Genomic DNA, 21,896 nt, shown 5'->3' with positions numbered 1-21,896 from the left:
GTGATGGCGCAGTATGATAAATACGGTGATGACGCATCACCAGTAAAGGTGGAAGAAAGACTGACTCCGGTTTTGGTAGAAGGATGTGGGACTAGAGCGTTTCAAGGAAGAATTCACAAAGGGATCTTCTTGAGGTAGGGTCCTGAATAATGAGTAAGAATTTCATACATTTTCTGAAAGTACGATCCCTGGAGCACTTACGATAGAACTATTTCCAAAGCTTGTGAAAAATGTTCTTGGGCTCCAGCCCAGACCTACTGATTAAGAATCTCTGGGGCAGGAGATTTATAAACTTCAGATGGCTGTCCCAAGGTCTAAGGTGGGCAAAAGCATTGCTGATAGAAACTGTCCTACCCTCTCTTTACTCATCAGTCACCGCTTTCTTCTTGAGTGTCAAGGCACACTTTCCAATTCCTACTAATAATTAACTTTCAGGAACAGCATGGATAATAGTAAAAGCTTTTATTCCAATATTAAAAATTACATGGCCGTGAACCTACTCTTGTGGCCAGGTGCACTCATATTCTGTTCATGTTCACTGAGGCAGAACTGAATTTCATAGCTGGGAGTCCACAGTCACCTTTCAGAACAGACTGCACTGGAATGCACCTAGAGGTCCCTGCCATGCCAGACGTTGACCCTCAAGTTATTGGATCTTATGAGGGTCCTGAGGGTGGTTAGGTCCGGAGTTGGGTGGGAGGGATCAGGACATCTGCTATTTACCAACCAGAATAGAAATCTTTTCCTATTTTAATAACTGCTACCGTACCACGGTACCAGCTGAATATTCTCCTGTATGGACATAATCAAACAAAACAATGAGAAAAGATCACGAAGAGTCCAGTAAGGTGTTCAGCATGCTCTCCATCAATTGAGGCTTTAAGTACATCTTAGGAGTGAAAGCACAGACAACTAAATGGTATCAGAGGTTATGTACTATCTGTGTACTTTAAAATTTTTGTTTCGAAAGAACTGGGCTAAATAAAATTACTTTTTGTTCCTTTTAAGCAGTTGATAGTCACCTTTGTACAGCAGCCAAGTTATAGCACTTATATTAATAATCCTAACTTTACTCTTCGCATTTTGGAACTGATCAGAATATATTTCTGATTCTCTAGAGTTGACCGTTGGCACAGTTTGCCTGTACCTGTCTTAGTTCAGGTTGTTGTAACAAAATACCATAGACTGGGTGGCTTACACAATAATTTCTTTCTCACTGTCCTAGAGGCTGGAAGTCTGAGATCAGGGTCCCAAGTATGGTCTGGTTCTGCTGAGAACCCTTTTCCTGTCTTGCAGACAGTTGCATTATCTCTGTATCCTCCCATGGCAGAGAGACAGAGGAAGGCCCTAGTCTCATCCTCTTCTTATAAAGACACTGATTTCACCATAAAGACTCTACCCTCGTGACATCATCCACACCTAATTACCACTTAAAGGCCCCACCTTCTAATACTATCATATTGGAAGTTAGGGCTTCAGTATATGAATTTTGGCGGGACACACACTTTCCGCCCATAGCAGAAACTTTACACCTTAATGTTGCTTTTCTCTGAGATCTGAGTTTGGTAGAGACCCCAGAGATCAGTGGAAAATTTTAGGTACATGATATCAGGTCTTGCATACACTTCTGAGTCCTTGCTAGGACTCCTTGGGCCAGTGTCAAAATTCTGGACATTCTTCAAAGCTCGCTAATATTCTCTACAGTTCTGGACTTCCACTGACCACTTCCCCCAAGGGCAGCTGACATCCAGACCAGCTGAGCGTTTGTTGGCTCCTCTCTGCTTTCTCCACAAGACTCCCCCTGAGCTTAACCAAGTGTGACAATGGCTCTTTGTGGATGGAGGCCAGATTCAAAGAAATACTAGCGGCCATGACAGATATTTCATGAAATATTTCTTTGCACCAAGTCATTATGGATGTTATCTGGATCAGTGCTTCCCACATTTTAATGGGCGTGGGAACCACCTGGCGAATGGTTAAAGTGCAGATTCTGATTGGATAAGTGGAGGGCAGGGCTGAGAGTCTCCACTTCCAACCAGCTCCCAGGTTGCTGCTGTCCAGGGACCAAGTTTGAGTAGAAGGGACTAGACAACGAAGGGTTTGGGGGTAGTCATGACTGATTATTTCTATCTACTGAGTTTGGATTACATATTCCAAATGCAGGGACTTTTTAAGAGCTTTGCAGCTTCTCATTGCCTTTCAGAGATAACTTTTTAAAGCTACTTTGTAGCGTGCTTGCAAAATTTGCCGTGCAGGGCAAGATATGGAAAGGCAAACCATGAGGAGGTTAGGTATTTTGCTCAGTGAATCTAAGTTCAAATCTCCGAACCTCCCTAACAAGCTGTGGGACCACACATCACCTCACCTGAGGAAACACTGAGCTCCCCGGGAGCCTCTGCCAACAGACGCTACTTCCACGAGCCAGCCTGTGGGGAGAGGCTGGACTAGAACGCTGATTGCTTACTCAGAGCAGGAGACAGGAGATGGAGTGATAAAAGTGAACCTAAAATAAAAATTAAAAAGCACACTGAGAACACTATGTGAAATGAATGCTTGTAAAACTGTCTGCGGCAGGAAGAAATAGAAGAGTTTTATTAGGTGATGAAAAAACACTGTATACTTCATGTGAAAACATTCCAAGGTTGGGTCTTGTGTAGTATAAAAGAGCAATCTGACTAAGTAAGACTCATTTTATCAAATGAACATCAAGGAGCTGTAATCCCATTTATACTTGCATTTGTATTGGTTATTCTCTCCTCTGTCTCTGTCTCTGTCTCTGTCTCTGTCTCTGTCTCACACACACACACACACACACACACACACACACGCTGTTGTACTTTCTTGGTAATCTTGCCGCACAGGTTTTGAAGCGCTCAGGTGCTTGCTTTTCTGGTGGCAGAATCCCAAGACGGCAGAGCATGCCACCATTTATGGTTCTCAGATATACTTTTGTGTAAAGGGCTATAAATAATTCTACACCCTGTGAAGTGGTGTTTCTCCACTTACCCTGAGTCCTCCCCTCTTCTGCTCACCTCCATTTTGGGGGAGGAATTAAATCACTTTCAATTAACTAAGCTTTGACCAGGAAGCCAGGCAGAGGATTTCAGGTGTGGTTGGAAATGCTGGCTTTTTTATTGGCTTGCCCTCCTTGGATGCCCCTGAGCTCACTTTTGGAGGGGAGGCTTTGCGGTCTCTGGAGCAGTCTGCCTGAGTCTCACTTCCACACATGTGTCCCTGGGTGGCCGGCAAGGAAGAGGCAGTGGTTTGGGGGATAATGCATCCTGGAGAGGATCAAAGACCCTTGCTGGTGGGTGAGAGGAACTCGGGATTAGGAGAGACACCACGTCTCCAGTGTTATTGCTATCATTCAGAACTGTGGCACGGCAGCCTGGGTGGTAAGAAGGATTCAAGGAAAAAACAAAACAACAAAACAACCCAGAGTGGGAGGAGCTGAGCAGACAGAAGCAGTGGCTCCCAACCTTTATAGTACCTTGGAGTTAATTGTGTGCGTGTGCGTGTGCGTGCGTGCGTGTGTGTGTGTGTGTGTGTGTGGTTGTGCGGTGGGGGGAGGGGAGGATATTAGAAAAAATAATAGTGTGCTGCCCCACCCCCTCTTAGGGATGGAACCCATGCATCAAATATTTTCAAATCCCCCCCTCCCAGTTTTGACCTTGTTAGAACAAAGGAGGGTTTGGGCCTGCAAGGTGGGGGATAGCATGTGTAGCCAACCAAAGTCACGTGAGTAGTTCGAGTGGGAAAAATGAGCAGTTATGAGTCAGAGGGCTCAGCATTTTCTGTGTGGGGAGGACAGGAGCATTGATGATGAGAAGGAAATACAAAAATATGAATCTGTATAAAATGTATTGGGTGAGCTTATCCATCAGGCATAAGATACGGAAAAAAACACAATCTATACGATCAAAGTACCTGAGGTGGCTAAACATTTAGGTGAAGATTCTGAACTTGTTCTAACTGCTTCTTCTAAAATCAACAACGGCAGGCTGGATAAAAGAATGGAGGCGAGCCAATGTTTTTAATGACAGAGCTCTCATCCACAGCCTGGCCTGGCCCCTGGGGTGGTGGGCAGATATTAGGGGTCTGCCACCCCCTGACCAGGCTTCATACACCGCCTCAGGACTGAACATGTGGCCGGCACGGGCTTGGCCATAGCAAGGCGGTTATTGGAATAAGAAAACCTGAAAGTGTATTTAAATTAAGAAAAGTCTAGTCAATAAGGAATAACCTGATACAGTGCATTTGACCAGTGCTGTTCTCTAGTCAAACATTTCCTGCTAGAGGAGATGGTTAAATGTGGTAGCATGCTCTTTTTTTTTTAATAGTTCTGCTCAATACATCTTAAAATCAAATAAAAGTAAAATTACCATGTATCTTCACCTGACAGATGGTCCAGTTAGACTTTCCTGAACCAGCCTTTAATTTCAGGCCTTTTTTTTTTAAAAAAAGATTTTATTTATTTATTTGACAGAGAGAGAGACAGCCAGCGAGAGAGGGAACACAAGCAGGGGGAGTGGGAGAGGAAGAAGCAGGCTCCCAGTGGAGGAGCCCAATGTGGGGCTCGATCCCAGGACCCTGGGATCACGCACTGAGCCAAAGGCAGATGCTTAAGGACTGAGCCACCCAGGCGCCCCTCAGGCCTTTTTTTGGATATATATCCTTGAGGAATTCTATTTTCTTGCTTTCTGAATGAAGCACTGTCCATATAACAGTGGATGCATCGAAGGCTTTAATTTTCCTGGCAGGGTTATTTTCTCAGGTGACTGTTTGATTATCCCTGATGTTCTCAGCAGCACAGGGAGGGTCTGCTTACTGAGTCCTGAGGCCAAGATGAGCACTTTCCCTTCCTGGATCCGGTCAGTTGGATCCTGTCCTGCCTTATTCCACACCAGTCCCCATGGACCATGAAACAGGTTATGGTTCGTGAACATTCTTTTTATCAGCCGGGGACCTCAGGGAGTCTCACTTAATAAGCATGAATCTGAGTGTGCCCTGAAGATGAAAAGAAATAGATTCACTTTACAAATGATTTCTAAAATTATCTTCTATCCTCAAATAAGGAAATGTAGTTTTGGTATTCTGAAAATTCCTCTTTTTGTATTTCTTTTAGGCTCTATTTTTTTTCTCTCTCCCATGATGAGCCCAATCAAAGTTGAACAAAGTCATTATAAATTGTTATCATTTTGCTTTTGTATTTCTAGGCATCAGGTTAAAATTACCAGAAAATGTTCCTCTTGGCATCTCCATGGCAGTCATATGACAAGCCCTCAGCTCAGTTAGTTAGTCATGTTCCATTGTGATGGTAAGAAAACAGTTTTCTGTTGCAACCATAATCTCCAAATCAAGACTGCAGATATCACTCACCATCAGTTAAGTGATGCAAAGGATATGAGCATCGGTGATAGGGATACATTTCGGGTGGTGCTTCGGGAGTTGGGCTTTTCCATGACACAGCCTGATTAAAGAATATTGTTAATTATCATGTGATTTCACTCATATGTGGAACACAAGGAATAGTGCGGAGGACCACAGGTGAAGGGAAGAAAAACTGATGGGGAAGAAATCAGAGAGGGAGACAAACCATGAGAGACTCTGGCCTCCGGGAAACAAACTGGGGATTACAGAAGGAAGGGGGGCGGGGGGGTGGGATAACCGGGTGATGGGTATTAAGAAGGGTCTGTGATGTGATGAGCACTGGGTGTTATACGCAACTAATGAATCGTTGAACACTGCATCAAAAACTAATATGCTGGCTAACTGAACATAAAAAAAGTTAAAAAAAGAAAATAAAAAAAATACGTATATACTCTTAAAAAAAAAAAAAAGAATGTTGTCAGAATGAGGGCGCCAGTCCTGCAAGACTTCTTTCCTTTACTGCACCAAGCATCTCTCGTGGCTTCACCAAGCATATTCAGCACGTGGTGCCGGGGAAGCAATGGTGAAGAGAAGGGTCCATATCCCAGTGAGGGGACAGGCATGTCAAGTGACCATACAACACCCAGAAGATGATCACGGCATTGTGGGCGTCCAGAGGGCGCAGTAGCTCTTTTCCTTTCTGTCCTTTGAAAGTTTAAATCCACTTTCGGATGGGTTTTTAAAGTTGATTTTTATTGAAAGGAAATGAAGAGGGATGAGGCAGTCATTCGACAGAACGAATTTTCCTTTTGGTTGTTCCACCACGTTGAGGAGTAGAGTTGTAGTGTCGTATGGGGACAGGCTGTGGTCCGAGGTGGGAGTGCGCTCCGCACTAGGTCGGGGGGCACACGCTTCCGGAAGGTTGTTGCCTTCCTGCTCAGCTCTTGTTTCTATGGCAGTCAGTGAAACTGCACGGAGACAAGAGGAGAACGTGCGTACGATTGGTCTAAATGGTCAAAATCGTCATTAAGCAATGAATCTCCACCTCTTAAAAGCACTTTGAAAGAAACGAGCTGATTGTTCAAATTATGTACTTGTTCTTGAACCTGCTCATTAGAATGATTCTTCTCTAAAGCACATATTTCAGAAAATCAGAACCTAAGAAATGGTGTTATTTGGAAGAACGGTCTCCAAAGTATTTTGATTTTGTACTGCGATCGGGAAAATGCATTTAAGCAAATCCCAATATGTTTATTCAGAAATTATGCACATTGATAAGCAATACATGTATATTTATTTTTGTAAATAAATTTAGTATATTACAGATACTTGTAAATTGTATATCTGTCCAATTTTATTCATACATGTTTTACAACATATATAAAATATAAATTTTAAAAGAATGGAAAACAAATAGAAATGAGTTCTAACATTTCCTTTACACAACCTGAAGACTACTTTGGACACACTCCGGCTACATACGCCCCACTTGGGACACCAGTCTAGAAAACTCTACAGAGTGGAGAGAACAGAACTTGTTTTAAAGTACTTGGGCATTTGGGTCTCCTTTCTTCTGTATGTCATTCTAAATACATCGATGGATTATTATAAAAGCAATGAGTAATTGGTCACGAAATGAATCCATATGCAAATAAGAAGTATTAATGAAGCGAAGGAATAATGAGTGAATTTGAATGAAATGAAGTCCTCATGCTCATCGTGGTCATCAGTGTGAATTTAGCAAAGGAACATAGTCTCTGACGTGATTTGTATCATTTACGGAGGGTGGTAGTAATCCTTATGGGAACGTCATGCCTAACAGTCCGGTCGTGTCCTCTCTCATCAGTAGAAAATATGTTCACTTTGGAACAAGATACAAGCCTACAGACTTGTGCTTCCTATTTTGCGACTTCTACAGATAACATGGAAACACACAGTAAAAACTCTTCATACTGAAGTTGCTGTCCAGAAACAGGAAAGGAGAAATACAGCTTCTGCCCTTTTGGAAACTCAGTTCGAAGTTCCTCTAGATGTCAGTATTACATAGAGAAATGAAAATACAATAGCCTGTGGCAATGAATAAAGACCTCCTTACATTACTTAAGTGGTAAAACATATGTGATATATAATTGACAAAGAAAAAAACCAGCCTCCTCTGGAAGCTGGTTTCTCACATGCCTGGGAATCGACAGCTTCTCCTGTTGGTCAACTCCAACTGCTCTACCCAAAGAATGCTAGCACAACTCCCGGACCTTTGCCACCAACACCTGCGTGACCTTAGAGGCAAACGCTCATCAATTTGGTACTCCATGGAGTCTTACCACCAAATTCTCAATTTTACCTAATTTGATGAACTGAAACTGATTGATACATACCAGTTTTCATTATCAAGTCCATCTATGTTCACGTCATCCAGGGTAAATCCTGAAGCACAATACTATCCGTCCGGAGTTTTCATTTCGAAAGAGAAGCACCGAAAAACAAAATTATACAATATCTTAAACACAATTTGTAAAACTATCTTATTTGGCTAATTTGACTCATTTTCAAAATTGGACTTAGATTCTCTCTCTCTTGTCTTTCTTCCATGTTAATTCTAATTGTTTGGCAAATATTTATTTCTTCACTCTACTGACGTGTTCCCATTTTATACCCTTCTCTCTTAATCTTCCTTCTTATCCCCTGTGGTACTGGCTGTGCAATAGATACTCGATAAATACTAACAACACACCTTGCCTGTAATCTATTTCTTTCTAAGTGAGAGTACAACGTAGTAGTTAAGAGCACAGAATGAAGGAGACAGCTGACCAATAATCCTGGTTCGACAATTTCGGAACTTTATAAATGCTTGGAAATTACCTGATTTCAGTATAAAGTGTGGCTAATAGTATCTATCCCAAAGGGTTGCTATGAGGATCAACTGAGTTAATAATATGCTTCGAAATGTGCCTGGTATGTAGACAGTGCTTAGTGTATATTAGCCATCATCATCATTGACATCATCGCCACCACCACCGTCACCCTCATCATCATCATCATTATCACCATGACCACCAGCATCATCATCATCACCACCATCATCATCACCATTGTCATCACCATCACGACCACCAGCATCATCATCATCACCACCATCATCATCACCATTATCATCACCATCACCGCCATCATTACTATGTCCTAGTCACAGGGCTAAGTGCCAGAGATTCAAAGATGAATCAGTCTTTCTGCCCATTTAAGCAAGGCCTTCAGGCTAGTGGGAAATTCATGGGAAAATATGTTTTTTAAAAGTGTTGCCAGTGATGCTGGGGTGGGTGCACGTGCCGTGAGCGGAGGAGAAAGCAGCTGGCTTTGCCTGAGGAAGTTGAAGAACTTTTGTCCCACACTTTCACTTAGGAGAGGAAGTTACAAACTCTGAAGCTGTAATCTCTAATTTTGGTTTTCCACAGATTTACTAAACATACCTTTGTGTTTCTGAAAAATGGAAATTCTCTGAACCTATGAGACTGCCCTTGGATTATTTAAAAGTACAGTAGCGGTCTGTCTTGATGTCCCTGAGCTGCACTTAAACATGACGTTTCATGCTTGCAGGTGACCCTAAGGCAAATTCTGGTCCTTTCCGAAGAAAAAAAAAAACCCAGATTCTTTGGACATCCATACAATTTCATTAATTTATAAGGCACAACGGCAGAATTTGTGATAACTTGGGTGGATTGGGCTAATGTTTACCTTTTATGTGGCATTTAAGAAAAGTTGGCCAAGCAAATTCAGAGAAGCCAGAACTGTGAGAAGGATGTTTATCTGCCTAGGAAAAAGGCCATCTGTTCTAAGCCATATGAAAGCTCATTTATAAAAGCTTACTTTAGTCTCCTACTTTCTGGCTTACAAAACCTATTCACACAGATCCTCTCATTTTCATCTGATTTATATGTGAACTATATCAAGACAATATAAACAGAAGTCAGAGGTGACATACACATTATCAATATCCTTTAATCCATTCATGAAGATGGGCCTTCTTTTACAAACTATGCCAGAATTTAACAGAATTTCTTTTAGAGTAGTGATTTCATTTGTTTTCAAATATTGTATTCTATACGCTTTCATTAAATAAGACTGTCCTGTCCTCTAACTTGCTATTAATTTTGGTGTTGTTTGTGTGTGTGTGTGTGTTTTTTTCCTGTTTTTGAATCACGTAATACAGTGGTTTTCAATCTGGGATAATTTTGCCCCCCAGGGGACACTTAGCAATTTCTGGAGACATTTTGGATGTTACAACTGGGAAGGAGGTATCAACGTCATCTGGTGGGTAGAGGACAGAGATACTGCAAGACATTCTATAATGCTCATGACATTTTCCACAACAAAGAATTATCCACCCCGTGTGTCAGTAGTGCTGAGGTTGAGAAACCCTGATGTAATTAATAAGTGACTTCAATTATTCAATTGTGTGTCCACAGGCTAAGGAGAAGCCACGGTCACACCCTGGTCTGAAGGAAACAGCACCTGTCAAAGGCAAAAGGACATCGGCCCTCACAGGTAACATCTTTAGAAGACCAGATATTTATGCATGAAAAAGGCTCTGTTGTCAAAGTCCTGTTGTCATTGTTCTTATTCAGAAGAAGTTACATGCTCATAAAGCACTGTGTTGGGAGAAGCGCTGTTTGAATGTCTTTTATTTGGTTGGCTTTGGGTCCTACTAGTTACAAACTAGAAACTCTTTGGGACCCCAAATGTCAGTCAATTGGTCGTGTTCACGTCTACTTTGCTTTTCAAAAGCTTTTATCTTCTGATTAAGAGAAACCTGAATAGAAATGCCATTATGTGAAGCCGAAATTATACTGATCACATGCATCCTCCATTAAAATATTTTGTGGCTTTTAGAGAGATCTTCCCAGAAGAACCAACCCTCCTCTGAGAAAGAAAAGGTTAATAAACTCAACGAGAAAAATTCTGAGAAGACCAATGCCTCTCTAGTTCAGAGAAGTTTTGCCACATTTCATACAGAAAGACCACAAGACGAGGTAGAAGATTTTGCTCTAAGAAGTTCCATAGAGCCAAGAGAAAATATAGACACAAGAGACATTTTGAGCACACAGAGACTGAACAGACAAGAAAGTAATAGTGCTGGAGATGATAAACAAGCCACTGTGGATAAAAATGAACATCCAGTGTTCAAAGGAGAGAAAAGTGGGCTTTGTTCTAAGGAAGATACTAGTGAAAGCGAAGTTGAGATGAAAGGAGGGCCAGCAAATGCAAATGATACAGTGTTGGACAAGTGTTCAAATAAAAAGCAGTGTGTTAATAAAACCAATGGTGATCGATTCTGTGAAAGGTAGGCTTTAAAGCATTGCACGCCTACAACTGATGTTTTTGGTAGACCTATGTGCCATTGCAATTTAAGGCCATACCAAAAGGAGAAGTGAAGTGAGTTTTTAAAACAATGGTTTGAAAACCAGTTTCCCAGCTGGTTTTTCCCAGTGGGTTTTTCTTGGTCCTGTTCTCTTGCCATTACTTTTTCTTCTTGCCTGTGACATTTTCAGGCATTTTTTACTGTTTTCTTCTACCAACTGTAGATAAAGATAATGATTATTATCAATCAATATTTTTAAAAGGTTAAGTAAGAAGTTCTGGTTTTTAGCAATATAAAGCACATCCTTTCTAAGATCAAGAATTGAATAATGAGATCAGATTTATCTGTAAGTTAAGAAATTAATTCTTAAATTATACATAATAAATTGGCTATTTTCCTAGGATATTGTGAGGATTGAGTAAGAAGTAGATTATCGAAGGACCCTTCCTCAACTGCAAAGTTTCACATAGAAGTTCAGATAATTATGTAGCCAATCACAATTAATTACTCTACGTTGTGATGGGCCACAGAATCTATTTGGAACAGAGTATTCAAATATCTGTGTGTTTCTTAGGGAATAAAGATATACTTTTTATTTCATTTATTAATAATGGATTTGAAACCTAATCATGGAGAAGTCTAATTTTTAAAGAATTAAACATAAAGGAAAATGTTTTTTAAGAAAGCCCATCACTGCAAAGATGTGTTTAGTAAGGTAGTAAGGTAAGGAGCTGTTAAAAAACTGAAATTAGTTCAATTCTTTCATCGATACAGGTTGACTCTCCCTGCTGTTAATATTCAGAGAGATGATTATTTCCTTTAGTATATTTAATTTAGTAATCTCTCTCTTCCATAAGAAAAGGAAGTGAAAAAAATGAAGATCGAATTAGCGAGGTATAAAACGACTGCTTTTGTAAAGAGTCAGTGGAATAATCTGGGGTCACCATGAGGTCGGCAGGGAGAGACCCTGGGATCCTAGGTATCTATCTATACCAGTTCCTGTGCTGCTTTGTTTGATGCAGAAGCGTACTGCCCCATTTTATCCCAAATGCTGAAACAGCAACTCTATCGTGAAGCTTCACCAAAGCACCATGTTCAAGAAGCTTTAGTGCTAAGAATTTTGACCATCTGAAAGTTATCTCCGTGAAACGTTGAGAGCTGCAGCTGGATTTTATTTTCCAGGTGTATCAGCAACATAAAAGCCATTGCCACATCCCGAATCCCGGAACACCCAGCCCTAGCGCCCACTTTCCAGAATGCTGAGCAGGCAGAACACACTGGCAGCAGCAAGCGGAGGGTGACCGAGGAGTGCTTCACCCAAGAGGACAGCAAAAAGAGCAGAATAGATGTAGTGAGTCCAGGTGAAGGACACGCATTTAGGACACAGGAAACCAGACAAGCCCAGGGGGGCTTACAAGGCAAACCCCTGGAGGCCGCTGGAACTCAGACCTCCAGACAGCAAGATCTGGTGGCCCCATTGGGTAGGAAATGGCTTTTGTTTTAGCCTTTTAAAGCTTCTTAACCTTTTCCAGCAAGCATTTCCAACTAAATTTCACTTAGCCTAACAGCCTGAAGGAGACAGAATGCCATGCTGATGCCATTTGTGTATGTAATTCAATCACTTTTTTTTTTTTTTTGGTCTGAAGAGATGAATGCCACCAAGAGAATTCTTTCATGACTTCTTTCGTTTTCAGCATATTTATGGTGTGAGAGACGAATGTCTATATCAAATCAGATTCCTGGAGACTTCTATTATCTGAATTCTTAAAAATATTAACACTTGGCAGAATGCCTTCCTAGCACAAGATAAGTGCTCCAGAATTACATGTTGAATACATTTAAAGTTCTGAAAGCAAAGTTATTATCTACTCACCTCCCCTTGTATCCTTGTATGCATGTAAGAAGCTGCATGCAGTAGATGCTTAAATACGGAATAAATGGGGAAATGAATAGGCTCGCAGAAAGCAAACCACGGAAAAACAAAAAGAATGCTGGAAGAATATTACTGAGTTTGTGTCTTAGAGCCAATCATGACGTGGACTAGAGTTAAAACACTTAGACCGAAGGGTGGGAAGTGGGAGAAATTTGAGAGCTGCAGCGTATGTACTTAACCAGTTTCACTGGTTGTTTTATTTCCAGCCAGGAAAAATTCATCTTTGTGCCTTACAAGTGTCTTAAATAAAGGCTAAAAATATTTTGGAAAGTAATACAGAATTACATCAAACATTACAATGACATGAAGAAACTCTTAGATCCTTCTCTCTTTGCTTTAATTAAAATAATGGACCTTATCAGTGATGCTTAAAAAAAGGGGGGGGGCAAACGCTTTCTTATCTTCGAACTTAAATGGTTTTGGGCTTGGGAGAGTTATCTGTATGGAGTATATTGGGGTTAGAGATTTTCAACTGTTGTGACATTTCTAAAAGTTGACCTGAAGATGGTATAAACCATAGTTTCATGATCCTGACATTCTTTCTGAAAGATGTCAGGTGTCACCTTCATGAATTACAGACCATAATGTGAAATAAAAACATATATTCCCTGGATCATTAGGAATCAAATAGATGGTCCATTTTATTTTATTCTGAGGCCCAGTCTTGGTGCCAGAAAGAGGTCTGACTGCTTAACAAATGGCCCTTCTCTTCCTCTCACCACCTAGTTGATGTCCCGGCTCCTCCCGCCCCGTTCAATCACCGTATCGTGGCAGCCAAACAAGCAGCCATCAACAGCTTTTATACTGTGAGCCGAACAGAAATTTTAGGAGGGTGAGTATTGCTCCATTTTAACACGCGTTCCACAAAAGAAGAGAGTTTTCAAAGAGGCAGATCCTGAGGATTTCATAAATGTTTGCCAGTCTTGACTTGAGAAACAGAAACATCATAAACAAGCATTTTAAAGAGATTTTAAGCATTTCTGAAAATCGCTACTGATGTCAGAAAGGTTGATGTGGTGACTGTGACTGAAATCCACATTTATTATCTGCTTTACTTCCCATGTTGTAATGTCTGAAAGTGGGAGAAACCCCAGTGAGTCACCCGAAGGTTTAGAAGCTTTCCAAAACTTGAAAATGGAGACACAAAATATAGAGATGAGTGAACACTGTGTGTTTCTTGTGGCATGTATTAAATCTTTTTTTATCATTGTCGTTGGTTTTCCATTTATGTTGTTACTGTATTAATTAGTATTATCCATTTCTATTGATTGCCTCCATCACCGAAGAGTTTTTTTGAAGGATGTCTAAATACACCGTCTCTCCCTGAAGAAGGAAGAGTACAGCCCATCAGGGACCAAATTTATTACTGGGGGATATTCCTTCCTCTTCTACGACAGTCACCATCGCCCTTTGATATCTTATAATTTAAAGTCTAAATTATAAAGTTTCCTACTGTCAGCATATCTACGTGAAATAGCAAAAGGAGGCAGAACACTTAAACCGCTATACACGAAGTTACTTACCAACACATGGAAAACACGCGTAGCAACTCCAGTGCGTGTTTCTGCATTTGGTCATTGGGGGTGTGGTCACTCTTTGTGAAGTCCCTTCTTCCTCGTCCTGCTCCGTATTTCTTTAGCCCTCCACCATGGGGCACCACCTGAATGCTTTACTCCTCAGCCTGCTGATTCTAGAGAACTCCCCTCGAGACTGTGAGGAAGGGCAAAGAGACAAATGGGAGCTCTGAAACTCGAGTAGGTGCCCTGGGGGTCTTCAGCATCACTGCACCGAGTAGCTCATTTGGGTGGTCGGGGACTTCAGTGGCAAGCCAGCCACTGTTTCTCTGAAGAAGAGTTATTTGCAGAAGACACTTAGAGACAATTCCCAGGGCATTTTCTTTTCCTTTCCTTTTCTTTCTTCCTTTCTTCCTTTCTTCCTTTCTTCCTTTCTTCCTTTCTCTTTCTTTCTTTCTTTCTTTCTTTCTTTCTTTCTTTCTTTCTTTCTTTCTTTCTTTCTTTCTTTCTTTCTTTCTTTCTTTCTTTCTTTCTTTCTTTCTTTCTTTTTCTTCTTCTTCTTCTTCTTCTTCTTTCTTTCTTTCTTTCTTTCTTTCTTTCTTTCTTTCTTTCTGATTTATTTGTTTTAGAGAGGGAATGCACAAGCAAGGGGAGGGGAAGAGGCAGAGGGAGAGGGAGAAGCAGACTCCCCGTCGAGCAGGGAGCCTGACACGGGGCTCCATCTCAGGACCCTGAGATCATGACCTGGGCCGAAATCGAGAGCGGGATGCTTCCCCCGTGGAGCCCCCCAGGTGCCCCCAGGGCATTGTCTTCATCAGTAGCCACATGTCAAGTGGCTGCGACTGTGTTCACGGACTCCGGTAAAGAGACTACATCTGGAATGGTAGTTGGAATGAAGGTCCTCCCCTGGCGTATGTTTACGGGAATGTCATTCTTCGAGACCCGCCGGTTTGTGCACGGACGTAGCGGAGTTGAGTGGGATCTCAACTGAGTCGGCCACCACCCTGCCTCTGTCAGTTGTTGCCACCATGCTCACCTCTGCAGTCCTCCAGGAATGTGGTGGGCCTTAGGGTCCCGATGTTGTTCGGGAAGCTTCCCCTGCGTCCCCCACCATGATAGCCACACTGCACAAGAGGCGCCCGTGTTCTAGTTTGCCAAATCAGGAATCGAAGCAAGAAGTCACATTTTAAAATTGTTCATGAGTTGCATTTCGGTATGTGTAAGAAGCTGTCCTTCAAAGTATATATAAATTTATATCCAAGCTAAATCGTCAAAAATCTCATAGGTGATTATGTAATATATATTTTTTATTATGTGTATCTCTATGCAATAGTGTTATTACTTTATTTATATGCGGTTTCCAAAAATAATTTTACTTGCCTGACCTCAGCCTATATTGTTCATATGCTTACAAAGCCTAGCTTAGTCCATTCATATGTATTCAGAAGGATTCTATTTTTTTCTATAACAGAAGTTCTCGAATTTTAGGGTGCGTAGGAATCGCCCAAGGAACTCTGTGAAAATGCAGATTCTGGGGACTCACCTTGGATTCTTGCCTCAGTAGGTCTGGGGTAGGGCCAGGAAACCCCTCAGCTCGTGACGGAGAGACCACACTTCAACATTATTTTAGAAGTTTATTGGCTACAGTAGACACACTAATAGGTTTGCTCATTCAAACCCCCAAAGAGCAATGCCCCGACAGCTGCGTCTTCCACTTGGCCCCACCTCACGCTGCACCACGTCCTCTTCTTCGGCAGGGGGCGCTTTGGCCAGGTCCACAAGTGTGAGGAGAAAGCAACAGGTCTGAAGCTGGCGGCCAAGGTCATCAAGATCAAAGGCACGAAGGATAAGGTAAAGTCCGTGCAAATGTGGATCTCTCCTTACCATTATCTTCACTTCGCTAAAGCATCTTTGCTTCTTCTCAGGATGAAGTGAAGAACGAGATCAACATCATGAACCAGCTGGATCACGTGAACCTCATTCAGCTCTACGATGCCTTTGAGTCTAAGAATGACATCGTCCTGGTCATGGAGTAGTACGTGTTCTCCCCGCCCCTCCCCTCGCCTGCGCAGCTGCACGCGCGCATCCAGGGCGGCCCGCGGCACCCGGGACTAGGCGGCTGTCGCTCTGTCCTGCGGCGGAAGCGGCGAGATCCGTGCCTGGAGCACTTCTGATTCTGACTGGCATATAGCCGACAATTGATCAGTTTCAGAAGGAAAAGTACCTAGGAATACACATCTCCGTGTGTGACTTTACTGACAAGAGGTAGAATGACATCACAGACCCAGCTTTAGAGCTGAGCTGTCTCGTCAAAGCCAGCCTAAAGGTTATTCCGGTTAACCTGAAGGAAGGTGATTTTTTGAACTACGTTTTATTTTCGACCTAATCATTAATACAAAGTTCACATCAAATTCTTAATAATTGGGGCTAAGAGACTTCCATTTAAATGGACTTTTATAAAAAATTAGTAAGTAGCTAGAAAGTGAGTAGTTCTAAATAACACTGGATCAGTATTATGATTCAGTTCATTCTTTCCTCCGTTTGGGGCTTTATCATCGCGCAAGAGGAATTTTGGGTACTAAAATGTCTAGCATCAGAAGCACATAGGAGCACTTCAGCACTGACACTAGTCTGAGGAGACCCTGTTTGACCTGTGCTTGGTATTCGGGATTCCTCGCCCTGCCTTGTAGGGTCCTCTTTGTCTTCCGTATATGTTAGGAAATGGCAGAGCTGCAGCTGCTGGGTGGGTGACAGGGACCTTGAGACCTTCTGGCTGTGAAATTGATGGTAGCTGAAATAAGAGCCTGAGCCTAAGCATCATCTAGCTGAGATAGTGACGGAGGTGGAGACGTCACTGGGCACACACATCTGCTGGAAGAGTTAGGGGAGCTTAAACACCCAGCTGCTACTCCAGGAAATAGCTGTGTTCATGAAGGAGTCATACTCAGGACTTCACGTCTCTTCCCTCTGCAGCGTGGATGGAGGGGAGCTGTTTGATCGCATCATCGATGACAACTACAATCTGACCGAGTTTGACACCATCCTGTTCATCAAGCAGATATGTGAGGGCATAAGACACATGCATCAGATGTACATTCTCCATTTGGATCTGAAGGTAGAGCGCGTTCTGTTTGGTATGAACCCCCCCCCCCCTCCCCGTGGATCAGTGAGCCCCGTCAGATACTCTATGCCAGCTTGGGAAATTTATGCTCTTATGAGGTACATATTCGGGAATTAATAAAAACCTGGATTCTTAGCGTCATCTCCCCATTCCCGGCTTCCGTCACCCCCTAATATTTGAGCATCTCCACCTTCAGGGACTAGTATTCAGATTCTTGTAACTTGCCTCTGTGAAAGGAATCCACATGGGAGATGCTTTCCCGAAAAGTTTAGAATTAAAACCACCACCACCACCACCACTACCACCACCATGGTATCCTTGCTGTGCCCCTCTCATTTTTAGAATAAGTAGGTGGGAGGATTTTAGCTAACTCAGAATTCCCTAGTGGTAGCCACGTTTTCCAGCTCTTCAAGCATCCTTAGCACTCTCAAACTCTTTTGGGAGGTGCTGGACTTTAGGGATTTATTTTTCTGTGGGCATGCTAGAACATTCAGAGAGACCTATGGCAGAATGGGATGCAGCCAGAAGGGCGATGCTAAAATGCTGAGGAGAGGAGAAGGGTGGTGGGAATGGGGCTGGCACCACATTGGACATGGTGGAGAACCATGTGAGCAGCGGGGAGCCAAGCCACCTGCCTTTCTCCTCTTACTTAATGACCCTCCCCTTTTGATCTCTCTCCCATTATGAAGTGCCTAGAATTGGACTATACATAGGTAGAAGCAGTGAAAGACCCAGGCTCAATAACTCTGATCAGCTCTAATGTTGGGGCTAAGTATCATAAGTTACCTCTTCTTGTGTGGCACAATCGTTTTCCCATTTCCCTGCTTGCACAGCATGATCATAAGATAAAATATATATTCTCTATAACATACCATCTATTGCAAGTCACTGGGCATTGTAGTGCTAAATAAATTTAACTTCCTTAAACTGGTTTCCATGGTCCTCTCTTCTTGTAACGTAGCTGCCCTCACTGGCTTGATTTATGTGTGCAACCTCTCCCATTCACAGGCAGGAGGAAGGGGTACAGAAAAGACAAAGTCAGAGGTTGAAAATCATTAGCAAAGCCCTTGGCTTCGAGCCGAGTTTGATAATGTGTATTTCCGTGGAGAATTTTCCTTGAGTGTAGATATTCTGCAGATATGCCTAAAGGGATTTGATTGGCAACTAAAACTAGGACCTGACCTGTCATAAGTCAAACAGCTCTGTATGTGGCTTCATAACATTGATTGAGGACTTGCAATGGGCAATTTTAGTTATGGCTTGTAGGTAAAGATAATAGTAAAGGCGACAGCTGGATGGGTCATTAAGGACCACTCATCCCTCGCAGAGAGCTCCTTGGAGGAAAAGGGCCCAAAATATTAAGAGTGCTTGTCACCATGGAGGGGAGATTATAGGTAACTTAAAAATGAAAAATGGTCTCCCTTATATTTTTCTGTGTTTTGAAAATCTTAGTCAATGAATATGCTTTCATTTCATAGTTAGAAAATTTTTTTAACTTTTTAAAGTGCCCTCGAAGCTGTAAACATAGTTTTACATCATAGTATTCTTTGACAATTGGACAGCTTTATTCATATCGATCAGTTATTTAAGCCCGAAACCAAATGTTCCTCTAGAGAATCCATTTCTTTAGAAACAGCTTTTACTCATAGACCCCACTTTTAGAGATATTTTAGAAAAGAGCTTCCAAAGACATTATGCCAACCAAATGGTCCATTGAATGTTGGTAAGGAGACAATACATTATTTCATCAAGCTCTTCTTAGTTTCTGATCTCATTTGAACCTCCTCTCCACCCAGACAGGCAGGGGAGGGACAGCTGTGATTCCACCTAAAGAATGGGACATGGGATCCTGGGGATTCAGCACCTCGGCTACATGCACCCCAGCTGTTAGGGATGAGCTGGGACGAGAGCTTGAGAGTTCCAAGCAATTCTTTGAAAACTGTATTTCTCTTTCATGGATGATCTAGATTTTAAATCAAATCCCCTATTTTTCTCAGATGTCAGTGGTTCTGACCTAACAAATACAGGCACACTCGTAAGACCTTCCATAAACACTGAGTTGCAATGCTACTATCGATGCTTCTCCCTCTCCACCCCCCAAGACTGTCGGCTTGACAGAGAGCAAAGTCTTACCAGAGTCGAACTCCCAGGGAACACTTAGTCAAGGGTTTGGGTACTGAGAACAAACTCAGCAAAACGTTGGAATTGCTGAGAAGGAAGAATGAACGAGGGGGAAGTCTTCCTTTTACACATGACTTTCCCATAGACTAAGCACAAAGGGAAAATCTGGAGGTCAGGAGCGTTCACGTTATATTGCATACTCAGTGTGGGGGTTTAAACGAATCAGGCCATTTCTCCTGGAACTCATAAATCCTCAGGAAAGATATTCCTCCAAGAGGGGGAAATTCATACTTAATAATTTTAGGGGGGCAGATGTCAAGTCTGAGACAGCCTCCACCAGTCTGTTTGGCAGGTACTGAAGCAGGCTCCTTGTCTTTCTTCCCTCAGAGAGGCCTCTGCCTGAACTCACACATTATGGTAAACTGCAGAACCAGGGAGAGGGACAGGCAGGGTAATGCGAGGTTGGCAGGGTACCCACAACCTCATCCACCACAAAATTAAAGGAGAAAATACCCACACAGACGAGCCAGACCCAAAGTGAAAGGCCTGATATGTTTTTCCTGAGCATCGTTGTATTTTTAGTTGTGGTCCAAGGACAATTTGAGTGAATGATGGTTGTTTTCATTGCTAATGTGTCTCTTTCTCCTGGCAGCCTGAGAATATCCTGTGTGTGAGTCGGGATGCTAAACAAATAAAAATTATTGATTTTGGATTGGCCAGAAGGTATGTGTATCTGGACATAGGTGTGTGAACGGAGGTAGACAGCAGGATGGTGCTCTGTCTTTGGAAAGATAAATCTGATATACCTCTCGGTTTTAGACTCTCATTTAGAACTAACTTGTCAAAAATTATATCCCAGCCTTACCTTGCTGATTTTGGAACTGGAATATGTAGAGGTTTCTAGTAGGTATCCAGGAAAAAAATAAGAACACTTAAAATCTCATACAGTGAAGTTATTAAATTTGAAGACATTAATTTAGAATTTGTAAGTTTGTCTTAGTCTTTTATATTCGTTCTATCCATTAAAGAGAAGATTTACATTAAAAATTGAGTAGTGTAAACGAGATCGCGAAGGGTTCTGGTACATACAAGATTCTTAAGTGAAAAAAGAGTTTATATGTGGACTTCGGCACATTAATGATGAATATAAAATGGATGCAAATAATTGCATTTCATTTATTCATTAATATGGGCTTACTCAAGCCATCGGCATGTCAAGGGTTGTATCAGTTTTCCTTTTGTTGTGTTCTAGAATTCAGGTGTTCTAATTATTCTCAGCGGCTTTCCCCACCACTGTTTCAGATTATTAAGGTTTTATAGTATGAATTACGACTCTCAAACTCCTGGAACTTTTTTCTTTTTTTACAAGTTTTTAACACTGTTTCCTAAACACACGATTTCCTTTAAAGCCTGTGATTTAAAATTTGCTGTGTGGTTGAAGTTATTTTGTCTTATAGACTGCATGTTTTCAGTTTCTACGATTGTTGATGTTTGATCGACCCTCTCCATCCGTCCACTTTCTCTCCTGAATTCCAGATACAAACCCAGAGAGAAGCTGAAGGTGAACTTCGGAACTCCAGAATTTCTTGCTCCTGAAGTAGTGAACTATGATTTTGTTTCCTTTCCCACTGACATGTGGAGTGTGGGCGTCATTGCTTATATGCTGTAAGCAGATCTCCAGTCGCTCTGACACTTATACACATGCATAATGGCCCAATTTAGATCTTTTAGCAAATAAATAACACCGCGCCATGTTGAGTCACTTTCTGGGCTCTGTGAATCCTGTGGGTGAAAGGAATAAGTTCTTGCCCTGTACATCACCTGAAAAAGTAAATATATGTCTACTTGTAATCGCTTTAACTCTTAGGACACCACCTAATGCCCTAAAAGTAATTAAAAAGCAACTTGTGTCCTGATCTCCTAAATGACGAAGGCTAGCCTTACTCGTCAGGGGACCCTTTGGCATTTGCCATCTGAGCGTGTGGCAGACTTTAGCAGCTGTAAATGCTTTTTTTTTTTTTTTTAAGATTGTATTTATTTATTTGACAGAGAGAGAGGCAGCCAGAGAGAGAGGGAACACAAGCAGGGGGAGTGGGAGAGGAAGAAGCAGGCTCCCAGTGGAGGAGCCTGATGTGGGGCTGGATCCCAGGGCTCCAGGATCATGCCCTGAGCCAAAGGCAGACGCTTAACCACTAAGCCACCCAGGTGTCCCTGTAAATGCTTTGAAAAGGAAGTTGTGTTCTCCTTAGAGATTTCATATTTCAGGGTGGCCGCTGACTCCATGGCTGCAGGTGTTTCATTAGGGACCGGGGTGGGGGAGCGAAGCGTTTTCCTGATTGCAAAGATACATGATAAAATTATGTTTAATTATCAGGTTATTTGCCTTCTCTCAGTTTTAAATGACAGAACTGAGAAAAAGCAACCTCTCTGTAAAGAGTTTGAAGCCATTTAAACAAGACTCACTCTGAATCCTGTGTCTTACAG

The 21,896-nt window shown here is 42.1% G+C and overlaps 1 protein-coding gene across 5 annotated transcripts in view; it reads left to right on the top strand.

Annotated features, from left to right (window-relative positions):
• Positions 1–21,896, top strand: part of MYLK4 (myosin light chain kinase family member 4) — an 84,172-nt gene that overhangs the window by 48,844 nt on the left and 13,432 nt on the right. For 3 of the 5 annotated variants that reach the window (XM_048225732.2, XM_048225733.2, XM_057304851.1), the window contains 9 exons: positions 9,831–9,909; positions 10,255–10,705; positions 11,906–12,204; positions 13,383–13,488; positions 15,928–16,021; positions 16,096–16,205; positions 17,144–17,285; positions 20,065–20,135; positions 20,949–21,077. In XM_048225732.2, the coding sequence (XP_048081689.1) occupies positions 9,831–9,909; positions 10,255–10,705; positions 11,906–12,204; positions 13,383–13,488; positions 15,928–16,021; positions 16,096–16,205; positions 17,144–17,285; positions 20,065–20,135; positions 20,949–21,077 (1,481 nt within the window). The remainder of the gene's footprint in view (positions 1–9,830; positions 9,910–10,254; positions 10,706–11,905; positions 12,205–13,382; positions 13,489–15,927; positions 16,022–16,095; positions 16,206–17,143; positions 17,286–20,064; positions 20,136–20,948; positions 21,078–21,896) is intronic. The other 2 variants (XM_026511140.4, XM_044388714.3) reach the window with 1 other exon arrangement.

The sequence above is a fragment of the Ursus arctos genome, unplaced genomic scaffold, assembly GCF_023065955.2.
Source record: "Ursus arctos isolate Adak ecotype North America unplaced genomic scaffold, UrsArc2.0 scaffold_31, whole genome shotgun sequence".
NCBI classification, from domain to species: domain Eukaryota; kingdom Metazoa; phylum Chordata; class Mammalia; order Carnivora; family Ursidae; genus Ursus; species Ursus arctos.
The sequence above is the reverse complement of the archived record's forward strand: the minus strand, read 5'-3'. Positions and strand labels throughout refer to the sequence as shown.